The sequence below is a fragment of the Amphibalanus amphitrite genome, unplaced genomic scaffold (genome assembly GCF_019059575.1).
Source record: "Amphibalanus amphitrite isolate SeventyFive unplaced genomic scaffold, NRLGWU_Aamphi_draft 000211F_arrow, whole genome shotgun sequence".
Taxonomy (NCBI): Eukaryota; Metazoa; Arthropoda; class Thecostraca; order Balanomorpha; family Balanidae; genus Amphibalanus; species Amphibalanus amphitrite.
In genome coordinates, this window is record NW_024881706.1 from 738027 (window position 1) to 753843 (window position 15817).

The following is a 15817-nucleotide window of genomic DNA, read 5'->3' on the forward strand; positions in this document are numbered from 1 at the left end:
GGGGAGAGGAAACTTTTACCGCGGGTGGCGGCCGCGTCCCGGCCTTGGGAGCGTCTTATCCCGCATCCAGACGGGCGCGAGCCGCCGCGGCTGGCTGTGGCAGGGCCCAGGGTGGCCACTGGCCGTATTCGGGGCACCCAGCGCGATCGGGGAGCGTCAGCTGCTAAATTGAACAATCGAAAACTTTTTTATTAAAATACGACGCGAATGATGAATAAATGTTACACGATTTCCATCGACAGTGCTATGCGGCCGATTGATGGCAAAATGTGCTTAACCTAAGGGGTGAAAACCATTACAGTCATAACTGACGAATGAAGTACCTTATCGCTTATCGGTGTAAGGCATTGAACAAGCAACAGCCACTACTTCCAAAGGTTGAAAGGGCATGGTAAAGGGTGCAAAGTTTGACATATGACTTACCTAGGCCGGGAAGCTCGTCCTGGCTGGTTGTGGGATTCAGTTTGGCCCCTTCTGGAGTAGCAGGGCTACCACAATATAGAGTGGTTCACCACCAGGCAGGGGTGCTATCTGTAAACAAACACACAGGCATGTTCAAATTATATTATTTCAGGAGCATGTGTTTCTTAGTGTGCCTTCTTCAAAAATAAATACCAATTACCACACCACATGGGTTGACCCAGGCCACTATGCTGTATGAGTTCATAAATAACAGGTTTAATACCTATGACTAATTATATCTACACTAGGCACATTTTAGCAAAAAAAAGATACAGGGATTATGGAAATAGCATAGGAGGCATGGAACACATACCAACTATGCAAGCAAGCCAATAATATCTTTGGTTAAGTTCATATGAAGCACCTACCCACTACAATATAACATATAAAAGCCAGAGTAAGAATAAAGTTAATGTGTGCTATTATCTTGTACTGTCAACACAAAGCACTGGATGATGAAAAGCAACTCACTGAAAGACACACACTAAAAGTAGCATCACTCAGCAGTCAGCACAGCCAGTTGCTTATTGATTTAATTGCTCATTTAGAGAGCATATGAGCATTCTAAGAACAGGTGAGGACACAAAAAGCTAATAAGGCAATGTTTAGTTGACATGCCAACTATGATTGATCTGAGGCATTAAAAGGAAACATATTCATTGGCTATTAAATTCACTGGTCATTGGTTCAATGGTCACCAGACCAGCAATCCTTCAGAAAGCTGGTAATATAGACCATGTATGCTTGCAAAGATACAGGATCACAACAAATGCAACTGCAATGTTATCTGTTTAATAAGTACAGAGATATCAACTTGGCCATCAGTGCCAATGGCCATATGCAGCAAAGCCTACAAGTTACAACATATTGATACAGGATGCAAGATGTGAGTAAGATTTTCTGTTATGGCCCACAAAAGAGCCCTAGATCTGGATCATGGGTCTGGTTATGTCCTTTCAGGAAAAAAAACATAAAAATTCCTATTGTTGAAAAATTACGAACATAGCACAAGAATAAGATTAGCAATTTTCACGGCACTTATGAAAATATCACACTTCTTATTTGAAAGGTTTGAAATCACAATTAATGTTTGATCTGAATGTGATGTTGCTCTGTAATTTTGATCTCTCCTAGCACAGGAAAACTACTTTAACTTAGTAATTTATATGGCAGTGGAAGTCCACTAAACTGGGCATGCCCAAAATCTCCCAATTACACGATGGCTTAGCTTTGGAGCCGCAACAAAGAATAGAGGTCAAGGCCACTGTTAAGGTGTTGGAAGAGTTAAATTTGCTGCACCTGGGCGCCTCCAGTTCGGCACAATCTTCCACCCATCCCTGAAATTGAGTCATAATCAAACTGAAATGAGAAAATAGCATGCAGACTTGTCACCACATCACAGCCCACAAGCTGTTCATTCATTTAGGTACTTTTACCTTGCCTAGACACAAAATAGATTGATACCCAGTCTGAAGTAAAATGACTAAGCCTGGGTTTCCCATTGGAGGATCAGATGCTCTGCCATCCACAATGACAATCCACACTGACACATCAACGTACCTAGCTGTTAAAAAAAAAAGGAAACTCACATCAAAAATAAAATGTCCAAATCTGCGGGATCACTATTTTATTGTGAAAATCACTCAATATCTGTCATTTACCAAGGCAACGGCCGCTCGGGTCAATCTCAGGTCAACTGCGGTCAACAAAGGTTCCGCATTCCAATGGCTATTTGCTATTTGCATTGCGAAACGAATATACAGCACATTTGGCGCAACTGAGACAGATAAACCTGTTCACAGCTGGTAACAAACAGCATAATGAGCAGCTACATCAAAAATAAGCAGCTCAGTTCCCGACAGTACTGCTTTTTAGATGTTTCCATGCTAAAAATATGAAGCAAAATATTTTTTCACCTACTCAAAGATTTTGAATGCATGGTTTTGCGCAAAATCTGAAGATAGAAAACAAAAAATAATGGACCACCTTGAACTCTATTACAGCTCTATACCTTGTCGACAAATGTGGCGTTTATTTCCTCGTGCCCCGCCGGGGCCTTGGTAACAACTGGATTTCCATTACGTCATGGGTGATGATGTCACACCACGGGTGACGTTTCACTGCTGCTGCTGCTGTCCACGGACGGCAGCGTTTGTGAGTGGAAAACAGTAGCAACATTGTAAATGAAGGCAGTATTGGCGCTTATGCTGCATATGAAATTTATAACAACATGTTGATATCAATATTAGTGAATGTTTATTTTTGTTACTTTTCATAAACCCTCCATTTCAGGGTCTGCATGCAAAATTTCTGTTATTTTAGGGTCAAGCTATTGTACTAAGGGATTTATTTTGGCAATTAAGTCATTTGTTAGGTTGTAAGGCTTCATAAACTTTTAGTTGAGGTTGGTATCCACTATCCAGTTGCAGCTATAATTGTGTCATATTTTGTATCATTTTCTGAACATGTAAACACCTACCTATATGAATTCAAATATTGTGATTGTAGAAAAGCAGTTACCCTCACATTGCAGCGGGGATTAGAACAATTAACCACACTTGTTATACAAAAAGCCTGTTTGCCATCAATTTTGGGAATTCAAATTGGGTATTGGTAAGGTAGATGTAGCACAAGCTGCCCGATGCACGAGAATGGGTCTTTCTAACCAAACCTTACCTAACCTGACCTACAACCTACAGCCTTAAACCTAAAATTTACAACCTACGACCTAGTCCTACGGTATGGCATATCACAACAGCTTGTGCTACGTCTGCTACCATGACCCAACTTTGTGCCAATTCATACCAACTTGGGATGACAGTCACTGCAGATGTGTGCTGACCATGCAGGTCTTTGTTACAATTGCAATTCTATTGTGTTACAGGTTCAGCATTCTACAGCTGCGACCCGCCATGGCTGGGCCACCGCGGCGGCATCACCTTCAGGGTGGACCTGCCCATGGCCACCCGCCGGTCGGACCCGCCTGCAGTCTGCAGGGAAGCTGCCCTGCGAGCCATTGCAGAGCTCCCGCACCCGGACGTCACTATCTGGTCGGACGGCTCGGCTCGCGGCGGACGGAACAGGGCGGCGCAGGCGCTGATCCAGTTCCACCACCTCAACAGAGAAGAGACCGTGCGCGCTCCTGCAGGGGCGGTCTGCTCCAGCCTAAGAGCAGAACTGACCGCCATGCGCGAGGCGTTCGCGGCTGTGGCCGGCCTGGAGGACGGGGAGTTGGCATCGACCAAGTCGGTCCGCCTCCTCACCTCACCGACTCAAGGTCTGGGCTCCAACTACTCGGCCGCGGCCCAGCTAACTAGACCATGGCCCTGGCCGCCGAGGTGTGGAGGCTGCTGAGTGCTGAGCACCCTCGCCGAGAACGGCACCGAGACGGTGCTCCAGTGGGTGCCAGGCTATGCCGGGCTGGACGGCAACGAAACCGCCGACCGCCTGGCTGGCGAGGCCACGGCGGGCGACCAAGACAGCGCACCGATCGACCTGTCGAGTGCGCGGGCCGCCGTCATGCGCCATGTCCGGGAGCTGTCGCGACAGAGGGCAACCGCTGCCCACCCGCACCCGGACCCCACGCCTGGTCACGACTCCCTGGCGCGCTGGGGGTCGGTGACGCTGTCCCAGCTGAGGACCGGCACATCACCGCTGACCCGTGATACGCTCCACAAGATTGGCCCGGAAGTCGACGACGAATGCCCCGCGTGCGGGGAGCCCGACAGCGCGGCGCACCTACTGACCGATTGTCCGGCCTATGAGGCGGCCCGCCGCCGCCGCTGGGGTGTCGACCCTCGCCTGGTCGACGTCCTCGGCGGCCCGGCGACGAAGGTCGTCACCTTCATCGAGGATGTTGGGCGGACCGAGCCGCCGCTCGACCCGCCTGCGCCGCCGCCCCCCTGAGCGGGTTGGCGGTGGGATGCAGAAGAAGAAGAAGAAGAAGCAACTGCCAGCGCGCCACGGCGGCGAAGCCGAGTTCCGCCGCTGGACACCCGCGCAATGGCCAGCACAGACAAGAGACAACCGAATCACAACACCTACAATTACGTTATTGTTATGGTATTGACATTGTTACAATTAACCCTGCTCTTTCGAGCGTGGATGCACGCTGAAATTGTCGCATAATTCCATGCAGCTTCCACCCTTCTGCAATACAAAGTTTGAATACAAAGTAGTCTTGCAATAGGTTTAGAACTTATGTGCAGATTGTCGATGCTGGTTGACTTGATGATTGGAATTGTGTTTACCTGTTTTATCTGTTTTGACTTAAATATATGGCCATGGACTATGGCCTACCTTGGGAAGTGTCTCTGATTTCAACAAAACATTTTTCATCAGGATACGCTGCAGGGTACATAGTACATACGTAGTGAAAATTTTGAGCATGTATGGGTGCGCATGTGGAGATGTAGACTGCGAATGAGACGGACTACGACGGTTTTTGAACCAATTAAATCTGATTGACAACATAATGTAGGACTAAAAACTGACTGTCAGAAGAATATTCACAGAATATTCACTTCACCCGGTACAACGAAAAGGGAAAGTCAGGGAACAGAGGCAGGTTACATCTCGAAGATCAATCAAATTGCAGGTGCCGATTGGTTATGGATCATCGCAGCTCAAGGTACTGCCTTGTGCTGCTTTATTGTTAACTGAAATTGCTTCCACCTTGTATTGAAAGAAGTCATTATGGAAGATTTTAAAAAGGTTCTTGAAAAATTTAAAAACTTTGAATTTATATTTCTGCAGAATTATACACCCGTATCATTCTTTACATGTCAATATTAGTATATTATCTAGCATATAAGAAAATAGTGGCCTCAAGTTTCTAGAAAATATCTGATTTTGCTCTCTGGGCCAATGCAGATCCCTAAAAAGTTAGGAGCCGTCTTCATTATTTAATGTATAAAACCAAATAAATTATCACTGCTCAAAATAGGAAGAAATGACAAATGAAAAAAAAGTTTTCCTACAGCGCTGCAATCCAGATTTCAAGATAGTGATGGGCACACTAGAAAGCAAGTAAAAGTACTCCACAAGGTAAAAGTAAGAAAGAAGAATATCCTTATACTGTTTCAGAATTGGGTTACAAATATTTTTTATGTGTTTTAAATACCCAAAGCAATCGATTCCACAATCAGTCTTGATGATATTATATGGTTTTTGTATGGTGTTGGTGGTACTTGAATGACCAACGTCAGTACATGTCCATCACCTTTCGATATTTCCGTGGTGCTCGCTCCCATTTCATAGCTGCTCACGGTGTTTTCTGCTGACGTCATATGGTGCTGCTCCACTAGCGCCACCATACGGCGTCAGCTGGCGAATTATCCAGTTAATACCAGAGCCCCCCCGCCGCGTGAGAGACTTTTATTAGTTTTTTAACTTATTTGATTTATTGGAGGTTTTCCAGAATTAGTTCGGTAAGCTTTCATGAAAATTAATTTCAATTTCTGTTATCTCCACGTTTTGGCTGAGTACCGATGTGCGTTGATGTGTGTCGCCTTGAAGTGAACCGGATGAACCGGTCACTTCGATTTTCGCTTAAAGTAATTTCCAAAGCCATATTGATATCATATGCATAGGTTTGCTGTGTTTACGTAAATAACTTATGATGTAGCTCAAATCCTTTAATTTAAGTATGTTTTCATCATTCTTAGATTTCACTGACTATATCTTTCCCACTTGCCCATTGATTTCAGCGGGTTCCATATGGTTGGTAAACGGGCTGTCAAAAGTGGGCATAACATTTCCATGTAAACAGTCACAGGTGAAGATAGTGTGGTACCAACATGTCAGGGTCCCATTTACCATGTCAAGATGCATCAAATGACAAACATTTTCTAGGGAAAAGGGCAACTTTGATGTTGACCTTGTCCTCATGGACGTTTGGGAAAACGGTGCTGGAGGGCACATTTGGTCACGTTGCTATTAAGAAGTTCTCCCCCTCTCTACCCCTTCTACACGCTGGTTGTCACGTGGTTTGTGCGAGTGAATATCAAGAGCCTTGAGCAAATCACCCCAGGCACCCTGTCTTCAGCATTGTCCATCCTCATCTGACCCCAAATGACCTGTAAATGATCATGACACATACTAGGTCTTTTTATGTATTTGCAGCTTCTCATCTTGAATTTGGCTTCAATTTTCCCTCTGAACATTCATTTAGGGCTTCATAGTATCAAAACTGGCTGCATTATATATGTAGACAAAAGATATCCATATGCCATGCCTGTGACCTCTAGAGCACTCATGCTCAGACATTTTTAGTAAGAGAAGCAATGCAGGCGAAAAATGCCTCCCCTGGGCTGCAGTAGTTGGGATTACCATCGGGTATGGCATGGTTCAATGAAACTGCTTTTAAGGCATCCTGTTATTAAACTTGAAAGTTGTAAAGCACACGTCTTTGACCCATGTATGTTCTTGCCTTAACTTAGAAAGGAATTTCATGTTTCTCATCTTTGATAACATGATAGGGGAATCCACCCATGATAAACTTGTCTCTTTGTGGTCTTGATTACAGACTGCTGTGCAAATATGGTGCTTTGATTGCTGTCAGGTCAATATACAAAGACAAATCCCATTTTGATGGCTAAATTTATCTTTCAGCCTGATCTGGTGCCACACAGCAGCCCCGCAATGGCCAAGTTTGTGCCGCCCAGAGTTCAGATTAACGAGACGGGCTGGGGCCCAGCCGGCACGGTGGACAAGTTCTCTGATATGCCGTACCAGCCGTTCTCGAAGGGCGATCGGATCGGTAAGGTGGCGGAGCTATCAGCGCGCGAGGGCGCCTTCCAGGACCGCCGTTACGGCAACAAGTACAACTCGCAATTTGGCGGCGGCAGCCAGTACGCCTACATGCACGAGGAGGACGAGGACAGCTTCAAGCTGGTGGTGCAGCCCAAGGTGCCGAAGCCCATGTTCCGCGGCCGCTACCAGCGCAACTTCCGTCAGCGGCAGATGCAGAACCAGCAGCGCGGCAATCAGGCTGACACGCGCGTCATGACCAAGGGCGAGAAGACGCGCGACGCCAACCGGCAGCGCCAGGTGCGCCGGCTGCAGAAACAGTTCGGCAACCGGCAGCGCTTCGACTACAACCGCTTCCAGATGAAGAACCGCGACGCGTCGGTGACGGTGCGGCCCGACTGGGTGGTCATCGAGGAGATGGACTTCCCGCGGCTGCAGAAGCTGGCGCTGCCCAGCGTCGGCGAGCCCAAGGACCTGCTCAAGTGCGGCGCCGTCAAGTACTACAACAAGGCCGTCGACCGCATCAACGTGAAGAAGCCGGAGCGGCTGGAGCGCATCGACCGCATCCACCACAAGGTCACCACTACCGACGACCCGGAGATCCGCAAACTGGCCAAGTCGGGCGGCAACGTGTTCGCCACCGACGAGATTCTGGCCACGCTCATGTGCTGCACGCGCAGCAACTACTCCTGGGACATCGTCGTCCAGAAGATCGGCAACCTCATCTTCTTCGACAAGCGCGACGAGAGCGAGTTTGACCTGGTGACGGTGTCGGAGACGGCGCGCGACCCGCCCAGCGACGAGGGCCCATCCATCAACTCGCCGCGCAACCTGGCCATGGAGGCCACCTTCATCAACCACAACTTCCCCGAACAGGTGAGGCTGCCATTGGCCGTTATAAGAACTAACTGGACAGCTTGATCGGCACTAAGGCTAGCGTTGGATTATAAGTCATGCCCGTACAGAGATTTGTAGAGCACTGCTGATAAAAGCATCATTCAGAGCATAAGTATCATAAGTGTCATTCATGACAGCTTGGCTTACATGTCGACATTTATGTGTGAACACCTTAATTTTACTTTTTTAGTTTTATCGTTCGTTGTTGTTATTTTTCGTCCCGTATTTTGTATTGAAGTGTGTGTTCCTTATTAACGTCCACCTACTCTGTTCTCGCTGTGCAGGTGCTGCTGAACGACTACAAGCGCTACGAGTTCGAGAACCCGAACCCGTTCATCGAGGAGGACGACGACCCAGAGTCGGTGGCCTCCGTGGCCTACCGGTACCGGCAGTTCTCTCTGGGCGACGACGTGCAGCTGGTGGTGCGCACCGAGCACGACGCCGCCGTACTCGGCACCGACCAGTTCATGACCATCCGCGCGCTCAACGAGTGGGACCCCAAGCACGCCAACAACGTCGACTGGCGTCAGAAGCTGGACACGCAGCGCGCCGCCGTGCTCGCCAACGAGCTCAAAAACAACAACTGCAAGATGGCCAAGTGGACCGTGCAGTCGCTGCTCGCCGGATCAGACATCATCAAGTTCGGCTTCGTGTCGCGCGTGGCGCCCCGGGACTCGAGCAAGCACGTGATCCTCAACGTGATGCAGTTCAAGCCGAGCGAGTTCGCGTCGCAAATCAACCTGTCGATGGACAACGCGTGGGGTATCCTGCGCTGCATCGTGGACATCATCCGCGGCCGCGACGCCGGCAAGTACCTCATCATGAAGGACCCCAACAAGCAGATGATCATCCTGTACGACATTCCCGACGACACGTTCGAGACCGATGACGACGAGGATGACAGTGACGAGGGCGGCGACGAGGACGAAGATTAGTCGCGCCGCCCGCGGACACGTGCTGCTGCAGCGGCGGCGAGACGCGCGCGCCTGGTTTTGGCTATCCTGTGGGCGGTGTTCGGGCGCGGGACTCCCGTGTCGACTGAGCACTCACTGTGGCGATGGGGTGCGGCGGCTCGGCCGCTGTCTTTTATCGACGCAGTAGCTGGTGGCGTATTGTTTTGTCACGTCGAACTGCTAATACATACCTATATATGGACTGGATACGATGGTTTGTCAACAGACGTCTTCCAACACCCGACGGTTCACTGTTCACACTTGTGGGTGGTCTGGCACGGTTGGAAAGACGCACGCACTTAGCGATTGCTTTAGTCGAGTTATTTTGAGCTCTTGCCGTCATGAGCTCAAAGCTGACAGGGGACGCAGGAGACATTTAGATAAGGATGTTACCGCTCAACCTTTCTGCTAACAAGCAAGCTGAAATCCCTGGGTTAGGTCGCCCATAACTCATGCAGTCATGCATCTTTGAGCTGAGACATCGGAGTCTGGCTGCGATCGGGCGCAATTTGGTGTTCCGCTTTTCCGCAGCAAAATAGAACAGTAGGCAAAAAATGTGGAGCGTATCAAGTCGTGGGTTGCACGTGGGCTGTTTTAGCGAGATAGGGGCTAAAAATCTCGGCTAGCCTTGTGTACCAATGTGAGAAGATACAACTTTGAAGAGGCGCCATTGCCGAGATTGGTGGCTAGGTGTTCCATTCATTCCACGTAATACAGTAGAGCCTATATATGGCATTACAGTAGACGTGTAACATGTAATATCTGACCTAAAAATGTAGACAATTTCTCTCAGGCCACCATGAACGACCATTCAGTATTATACGGAATATTGCAATACGCATGGTGCACCTTTCTTACGCTAGATACGTTGCAAGTAAAGATTGGTGTAAGCTATGGTGCACTCTCATGTAGAAGGTATAAAGATATATTCCGAACTCTTTTCTGCATGCATTTCATGCATGAATCAGATTATTTCAATGAATCAGTGCTTCATAAAACACGGGAATTTTGGACTCGAGCAAAGAGAAACCTTTGAGTTCGGTGAAATTTTCACTACTTTTTCCTACGATTTGGTAGCAATAGCTCACTACAAAAATGACGGACTTGAGATGAATGTCCTAGGCTGTGCTGCTAAATTGTTTTGTGGTGTTTTTCAAGTATGTGTTTTTGTAGTTGTATGTTGTTTCTATTTGTATTTAGATACACTGTGGTATTTAGGGCCAAAGGTTTCTATTAATCGCATCGAAAAATTGGAGATCTCAAATGCCACGTCTTGGGTCTCTTTTTCGAACTGTAGCCCTTAGCATCCCCGTTGGGATAACCTTTGTTGACGTCTTCGGATATGTGGCCAAGGTTAGTTTGTTGCTGAAGGAAAAGTACATATATTTTTTTAGGCTTGCTGGTCCAAGGGGCTAACTTAAGCTTTTTGCCAGCGACTTTTTCTTGATCAACAGGTGCTTGTATTAGTATCATTTTGCCTCAACAGCTATAAGAAGCAAATCAATTAATTTAAGATTTTTAGCACCCATAGTTAGATTCACTTTTGCAGGTTTCATTTAACCATAAATCATATTCACATCTATTTTCTTTCAACTGTAATGAAAAATTAGGTAATATGTAATGCATCAAATCTTGAGTCGTGAGCAGAAAATTGAATTAACTGCACATATTTTGACAGGTTGAGGGTTCTTCTATGCAGCCCGCTCTGAATCCCAATGGCGACTTTGGCGACTACGTCTTCCTGAATCGTTGGTCGATTCGTAACTTCCAGCTGGCTCCAGGCGCCATCGTCTCACTCAGCTCGCCCAAGGAGCCTGACCAGAAGCTGATCAAGCGTGTGGTGGGGCTGGAGGGGGACCTGGTGCGCACACTTGGCTACCGACAGACGGTGGTGCGCGTGCCGGACGGCCACTGCTGGCTGGAGGGCGACAACCGCGGCCACTCGCTCGACTCGAACCTGCTCGGCCCGGTGGCCGTGGGCCTGGTGACGGCGCGTGCCTCGCACGTGGTCTGGCCGCCGAGCCGGTGGCGCCGCCTGGAGCCCGAGCTGCCCGAGGACCGGCGGCCGCTCAACTGGACCCCGGCCAGCCGCTGAGCCGCCGACACCGGCTGGGCGACCGATACCGGCTGGTCAGCTGCGGAGCCTGCCGACACCGGCTGTTATTAGCGGAGCTGCTGATCAAAAACTGACAAAGACTTGTGTTTGTGATCTATCACGTGGCCATTCGCTGAGTACCGGCCTGTTTGTGAGTGTAACTCTGTGAGCGCACGCCCCACAATGCGGACGGTGTCGTTCGTCGGCCACGTGGACCTGGAGGTGCACGGCGGCGTGTCGCCGTCGGCGCTGACGCTGGCCGACGTCGATAACGACGGCGAGAACGAGCTGGTGGTCGGCACCGAGACCGGCGAGCTCTACATCTTCAAAGGACTCCAGGTGAGGCGGCCGAGCCGATCGGAGTCACGTTACTGAGTCACTCGAATTTTATCAGTCATTTCCTTCTGATCAATGCGTGGTTACGCTGTCACGCATGTGTTGCATCTCGTATTGCTCAGGCCTTTACAGTGCGTTGACTCTGAACCAAGAGATCACATGTTGTCTGTATACCACAATCATGTTAAAAGAATCGTCGTGTTTGCATGTACTAATCGTACTTGCTTCGTTCATCGTCCCTTACGTCGTTCGTCCTGACCTGACGCTTCACGACAGGCTCTGTGCCATGTCTCAGACCTGGGCCTCGTGTCGGCCGTCTGTTGTGACCCCCCCCCTGTCCCATTAGACGCAGCCGCTGTGCCACGTCTCGGACCTTGGCCTCGTGTCGGCCGTCTGCTGCGGACCGCTCGTCAGCCCCGAACGTAACACTCTGGCCGCGATCAGCGGGAACGGTTGGATCCACATGTTTGAGGTGGACGAAACGGGAATCCGACAGCGCCGCGACCAGAGGATCCCCGCCAACGTGAAGGTGCGCACGGGGACGTCAATGGTAGCCGGGATGGGCGAGATTGGTCATGACTCGTGTTTGTGTGCTTGCTTATGGCTTGATGAACCCCAGGGTGCAGACGCCACCCGTACCAGCCGAGAACTGTATTCAGCGAGCGGGGCGGCGGTGGCCCGGGCGGCCACAGCCCAGACTGCATACGATACCGGCGCCGGCTCAGCGGCGGCTCCAGGCTATAGAGCGGGGTGTGACCACAGCAGCCACCACGATACAACCCGCACGTTTCGTTACACATAAATCATAATTTAATGTAACATTATTTCTCATATCTAGTCAGCGACCTGTGCCATTAAGTGTAGCTGATGTTAGCTACTTTGTCTGTTTGTTTTGTTTGCTTGTTTGTTTTGTTGAGGTTGATTGGAATTAGGGGGAGACATTGGTCTGGGCAGACACCCTAGAGAGTCGCCGGGGCTGAGTCCGTCCGAATGGACAGGCCGACCAGCCCCCCAAGCACTCTGCACCCGGCTACGGGTTGCGCTCCCTCGGAGCAGCGGTGCCGCTCCAAGGGAGCAGCCCGCATGAGAGAAAGGTGCCTGTCCATTGTCCAGCCCGGAGTGGGGTTTGCGGCGTGGATGAGAAGGATTTCAGTATCCTGAGGATGGAAACGACGGAACGGAGGTGTTAGCTACTCTGTATTTTCGATTTTTTTTTTTTCATGCAATGTCGTTTTCTCGTTTATTTACGTTGTGCTCATTGCTGGAGGCCAACAGGGACAGTTGCATGAGACCGGGTGTGTCATCCTTTGATGCAGCACAATGTAACCGTATTTCTGTGTGTGCTCACCTCACCACTTACTGTTTATCTTATAAATGGACCGACTTATGTTACCATTTCGGCTTGGGTACGTGTTAGGGCCTGCCCGACATCTACCGGCGCTTCCCTAACATTAGTTTCGTCCTGTATCCGCCAGACGGCGGTGCTGTCGGACGTGGACCGGGACGGCCGGGTGGAGCTGGTCGTGGCCCTCACGGACCGCGTGGTGCGCGTCTACCGCTGGCAGGAGGACGCCCTCCGAGCCATCAGCAAGTGCGAGCTCATGCAGCAGGTGGGTGATCGGTGCAGTTACCCGCGGGGATAATCCCAGCGCAGTGGTATGCGGGCAGATACTGGGCCGTGCACCGGTCAGGGCCAGTGCTGTGCTGAGGCAGACGATGCGATAGGTGTTTCTGCCGATATATGCGAAGGCAGCGGCTCTACGTCACACTAAGCACTGGATTGAAAATATTTGCTTTATGACGAATGTTGAACGACTTCTTGAGCCAAAATCAGTTTTCAGATACTGACCTCGCCATCTTATTCCAATACTCGAACTTTTATTTGATTTGCACGGTCATTCATTCATATATTGTTTTATATGCATTGTAGTTCTTCTCAGTCTCCTCCTACCTTGGTGTCGTTATCTCATAATGTTTCCCCTGTATACTGTCAAATCGGTAGACGGTAACATCATTTCCCCCGTTTCCATCCGTCCGGTAACGATGCCCTTTTCCCCCGTAACATCTCCCCGTTCTCCCGTCAGATCGGTAACGTTCCCCCAATGCTCCCCTCAGATCGGTAACATCTCGCTGAATGTGGAGGAGGACGGGTGGCCGTCGGTGCTCGTCTCCCAGCCGGGAGCGGCCGTGGTCCGCCTGCGGTACCGCTCCTCCACGAACGAGGACGGGCGGTAGGCACTCGGGACGCGGTGGAGACTGGGGCGAGGTCGACTTGTTGCTTTGTTAGTTGAAGTACTGCCACTGTCGACCCATGGGACCGTCATTGCTGTTGTTGAGTTTACTTCAATGAAATCGGACACAGTTCGTGTACACGTCACCCTTCTGCACTGGATGTAGCGGCTGTGCTAATTGTGTCACTCTCCCGCAGGGAATGTGACAGTGTGGAGATTGATGACGTCACTGTCTCCCACAGGGAATGTCAGTGTATGGAATTGATTACGTCACCTTTCGCAGTGAAGGTCGAAGTGTGGAGATTGATCACGTCACTTACCCACAGTGTATATCTGCAGTGTGCAGTATGGTGACGCCATCTCCTCCCCACAGTGAATGTCACAGTGTGGAGATTGACGACGTCAGCCGGGCTGTGAAGGCGCGTCACAACGTCTCCTGCGAGGTGCTGGGCGGCCTGAGGGAGGCTGCCTCCAACACCTACGCCATGATCACACTGGACGGCAGCCTCTTCTACGTCAAAGACAACGAGCTCTGCTGGTGAGAGAGATGTTGGTGACGGTGCGCTGCGCAGCTGTCGTACACCACAGGAGATTGTCTCCTCTCTGTTGATTTATGCAGTTGGTACTTGGTATGTGTTCTAACCATTGCTACATCTGCATACACCCGACATAAAATAAGTGAAAAATTATGTTATTGTCAAAAATTTCGCTGTTGAGAAGTGGCTGAAAACTATGAAAGGAACCCCGATGTCACCACTCAACCCTAAGTGATTCTGACCGGCCCGTTCCGCCAGGTCGATGCCACTGCACCACCAGCTGTTTTGTCTGACCAAGCTGGACGTGACGTCCGACGGCAACGACGAGCTGATCGTCACATCCTGGGACGGCCACACGTTCATCATCAACCAGGTACGTGTGTTACCGAACCGGGCGGTCCGGTAGTCTCAGCTGTGAGCGGGCGAAGGCCGGGGCTCAGTCGAACCCGAGAGGGGTGGGGGATGTCAGGTTTGGAGGTAGTGCTTCGGGGTCGGTGACTGTTCGATTAACTTCTGTTTATCAGTAGACCTCTACATATACTGGTACAACATACAACATTGAACATACATACGTGGTGTAGAGGCGAGATACATTTCTGGCGTAAAATGGATTTAGGAATCGGCCTTTATCTTCGTGCATTTCGCGATCGTCAATTACTGTACTCGCTGGTCGCACATTTGTATGAAATTGCTTCTCGCCTCTCCTGCAGCTCACTGCCCTCCGGCCCCTCCTCTCAGGAGAAGCAGGCGGTGCAGTTTCTGTTCGAGGAGCCGGTGACGGCGTTCGCCGTGGATTATGCTGCTCACTCACCTTTTCTTCCCTCCGCCTCTAGGAGAAGCAGGCGGTGCAGTTCCTGTTCGAGGAGCCGGTGACGGCGTTCGCGGCCGGTCGGTACGGCTCGGGCGGCGCCAACGCGCCCTGCATGGCGTACGCGGCCGTCGGCAAGGTGGTGCTGTTCCACAGCGTGCGGCTGCCGGTGATGGTGACCGAGACGCTGACGGACATGATGGAGCGCGAGCACCCCTGGCCGGGCGACGCCGTGCTGACCCAGTCCCAGAAGCAGGCCTTCTACCGCTGGCTGCTGTACGGCTTCCCGGCCGTGCAGGCCAAACAGGCAGAGAGGGAGAAGGCGGGGGACGGCGGGCAGGGGAAGGAGACCACGGAACACCTCGAGGACCCCGGGGATGAGACCGACGGCGTGCCGCGCTTCCAGCCGGCCGAGACGCCCTAGTGACGTCGCACGCGCCCCGAGGTCTGGGGGCGTTTGTATACTGTGAGCAGCGGCCCGGAGTGTGCTTGGCTGCAAATGATTGATGCCAGTTTGATACCTTGCCGGATGTATGTACCAGGGACGCGGCATGAAACGTAGGATCCGATTGAGATGTTGGAAGTGTACTTTGTGTGAGTGAACGTGATTTATCCAAGCTGTGCAATACACGTACGTATATGCTGATGCTACTTTTATTTGTTTGTTCTTTCTGCCAAACACGAGCGAAAGTGCGCACACTAATGCATTCCTGCATGCTCGGAAGTTTCACGTTTCAGTGTTTCACACT

General features: G+C 50.4%; 4 protein-coding genes across 12 annotated transcripts in view; 3 read left to right on the top strand and 1 right to left on the bottom strand.

Moving 5' to 3' along the window:
• LOC122385181 (serine/threonine-protein kinase tricornered-like) overlaps positions 1 to 2276 on the bottom strand; it is a 70483-nt gene extending 68207 nt beyond the window's left edge. The window contains exons 1-2 of one of the 4 annotated variants that reach the window (XM_043373267.1): positions 2124 to 2276; positions 424 to 531 (exon numbers count right to left, since the gene is read on the bottom strand). The gene's annotated coding sequence lies outside the window, so the exon portion shown is untranslated. Of the gene's footprint in view, positions 1 to 423; positions 532 to 1761; positions 1874 to 1926; positions 1946 to 2051 lie in introns of those variants that run through there. The other 3 variants (XM_043373266.1, XM_043373268.1, XM_043373265.1) reach the window with 3 other exon arrangements.
• A 3505-nt stretch (positions 2277 to 5781) lies between these two features.
• On the top strand, positions 5782 to 9269 carry LOC122385182 (eukaryotic translation initiation factor 3 subunit D-like). Of its 4 annotated transcripts, none has more exons than XM_043373272.1 (3): positions 5782 to 5827; positions 7075 to 8088; positions 8394 to 9269. In XM_043373272.1, the coding sequence occupies exons 2-3, from the start codon at positions 7105 to 7107 to the stop codon at positions 9042 to 9044; spliced, it is 1635 nt and encodes a 544-aa protein (XP_043229207.1). In that variant the 5' UTR covers positions 5782 to 5827; positions 7075 to 7104; the 3' UTR covers positions 9045 to 9269. The 4 variants fall into 4 exon arrangements, with proteins under 4 accessions (XP_043229207.1, XP_043229206.1, XP_043229204.1 ...); XM_043373271.1 differs by having other exon boundaries at positions 5806 to 6017; XM_043373269.1 differs by having other exon boundaries at positions 5806 to 5891.
• Positions 9270 to 10177: 908 nt separating this feature from the next.
• Positions 10178 to 15712, top strand: LOC122385183 (KICSTOR complex protein ITFG2-like). 3 transcript variants are annotated; one of them, XM_043373274.1, is made up of 8 exons: positions 10178 to 10415; positions 10741 to 11496; positions 11840 to 12022; positions 12969 to 13103; positions 13609 to 13724; positions 14098 to 14262; positions 14519 to 14633; positions 15094 to 15712. In XM_043373274.1, the coding sequence occupies exons 2-8, from the start codon at positions 11341 to 11343 to the stop codon at positions 15490 to 15492; spliced, it is 1269 nt and encodes a 422-aa protein (XP_043229209.1). In that variant the 5' UTR covers positions 10178 to 10415; positions 10741 to 11340; the 3' UTR covers positions 15493 to 15712. The 3 variants fall into 3 exon arrangements, with proteins under 3 accessions (XP_043229209.1, XP_043229210.1, XP_043229208.1); XM_043373275.1 differs by having other exon boundaries at positions 10207 to 10415; positions 11846 to 12022; XM_043373273.1 differs by lacking the exon at positions 10178 to 10415 and adding an exon at positions 10441 to 10516.
• On the top strand, positions 10756 to 11157 carry LOC122385208 (mitochondrial inner membrane protease subunit 2-like). Its single transcript, XM_043373330.1, has one exon. The coding sequence runs from the start codon at positions 10756 to 10758 to the stop codon at positions 11155 to 11157; it is 402 nt and encodes a 133-aa protein (XP_043229265.1).
• Positions 15713 to 15817: the final 105 nt, after the last annotated feature.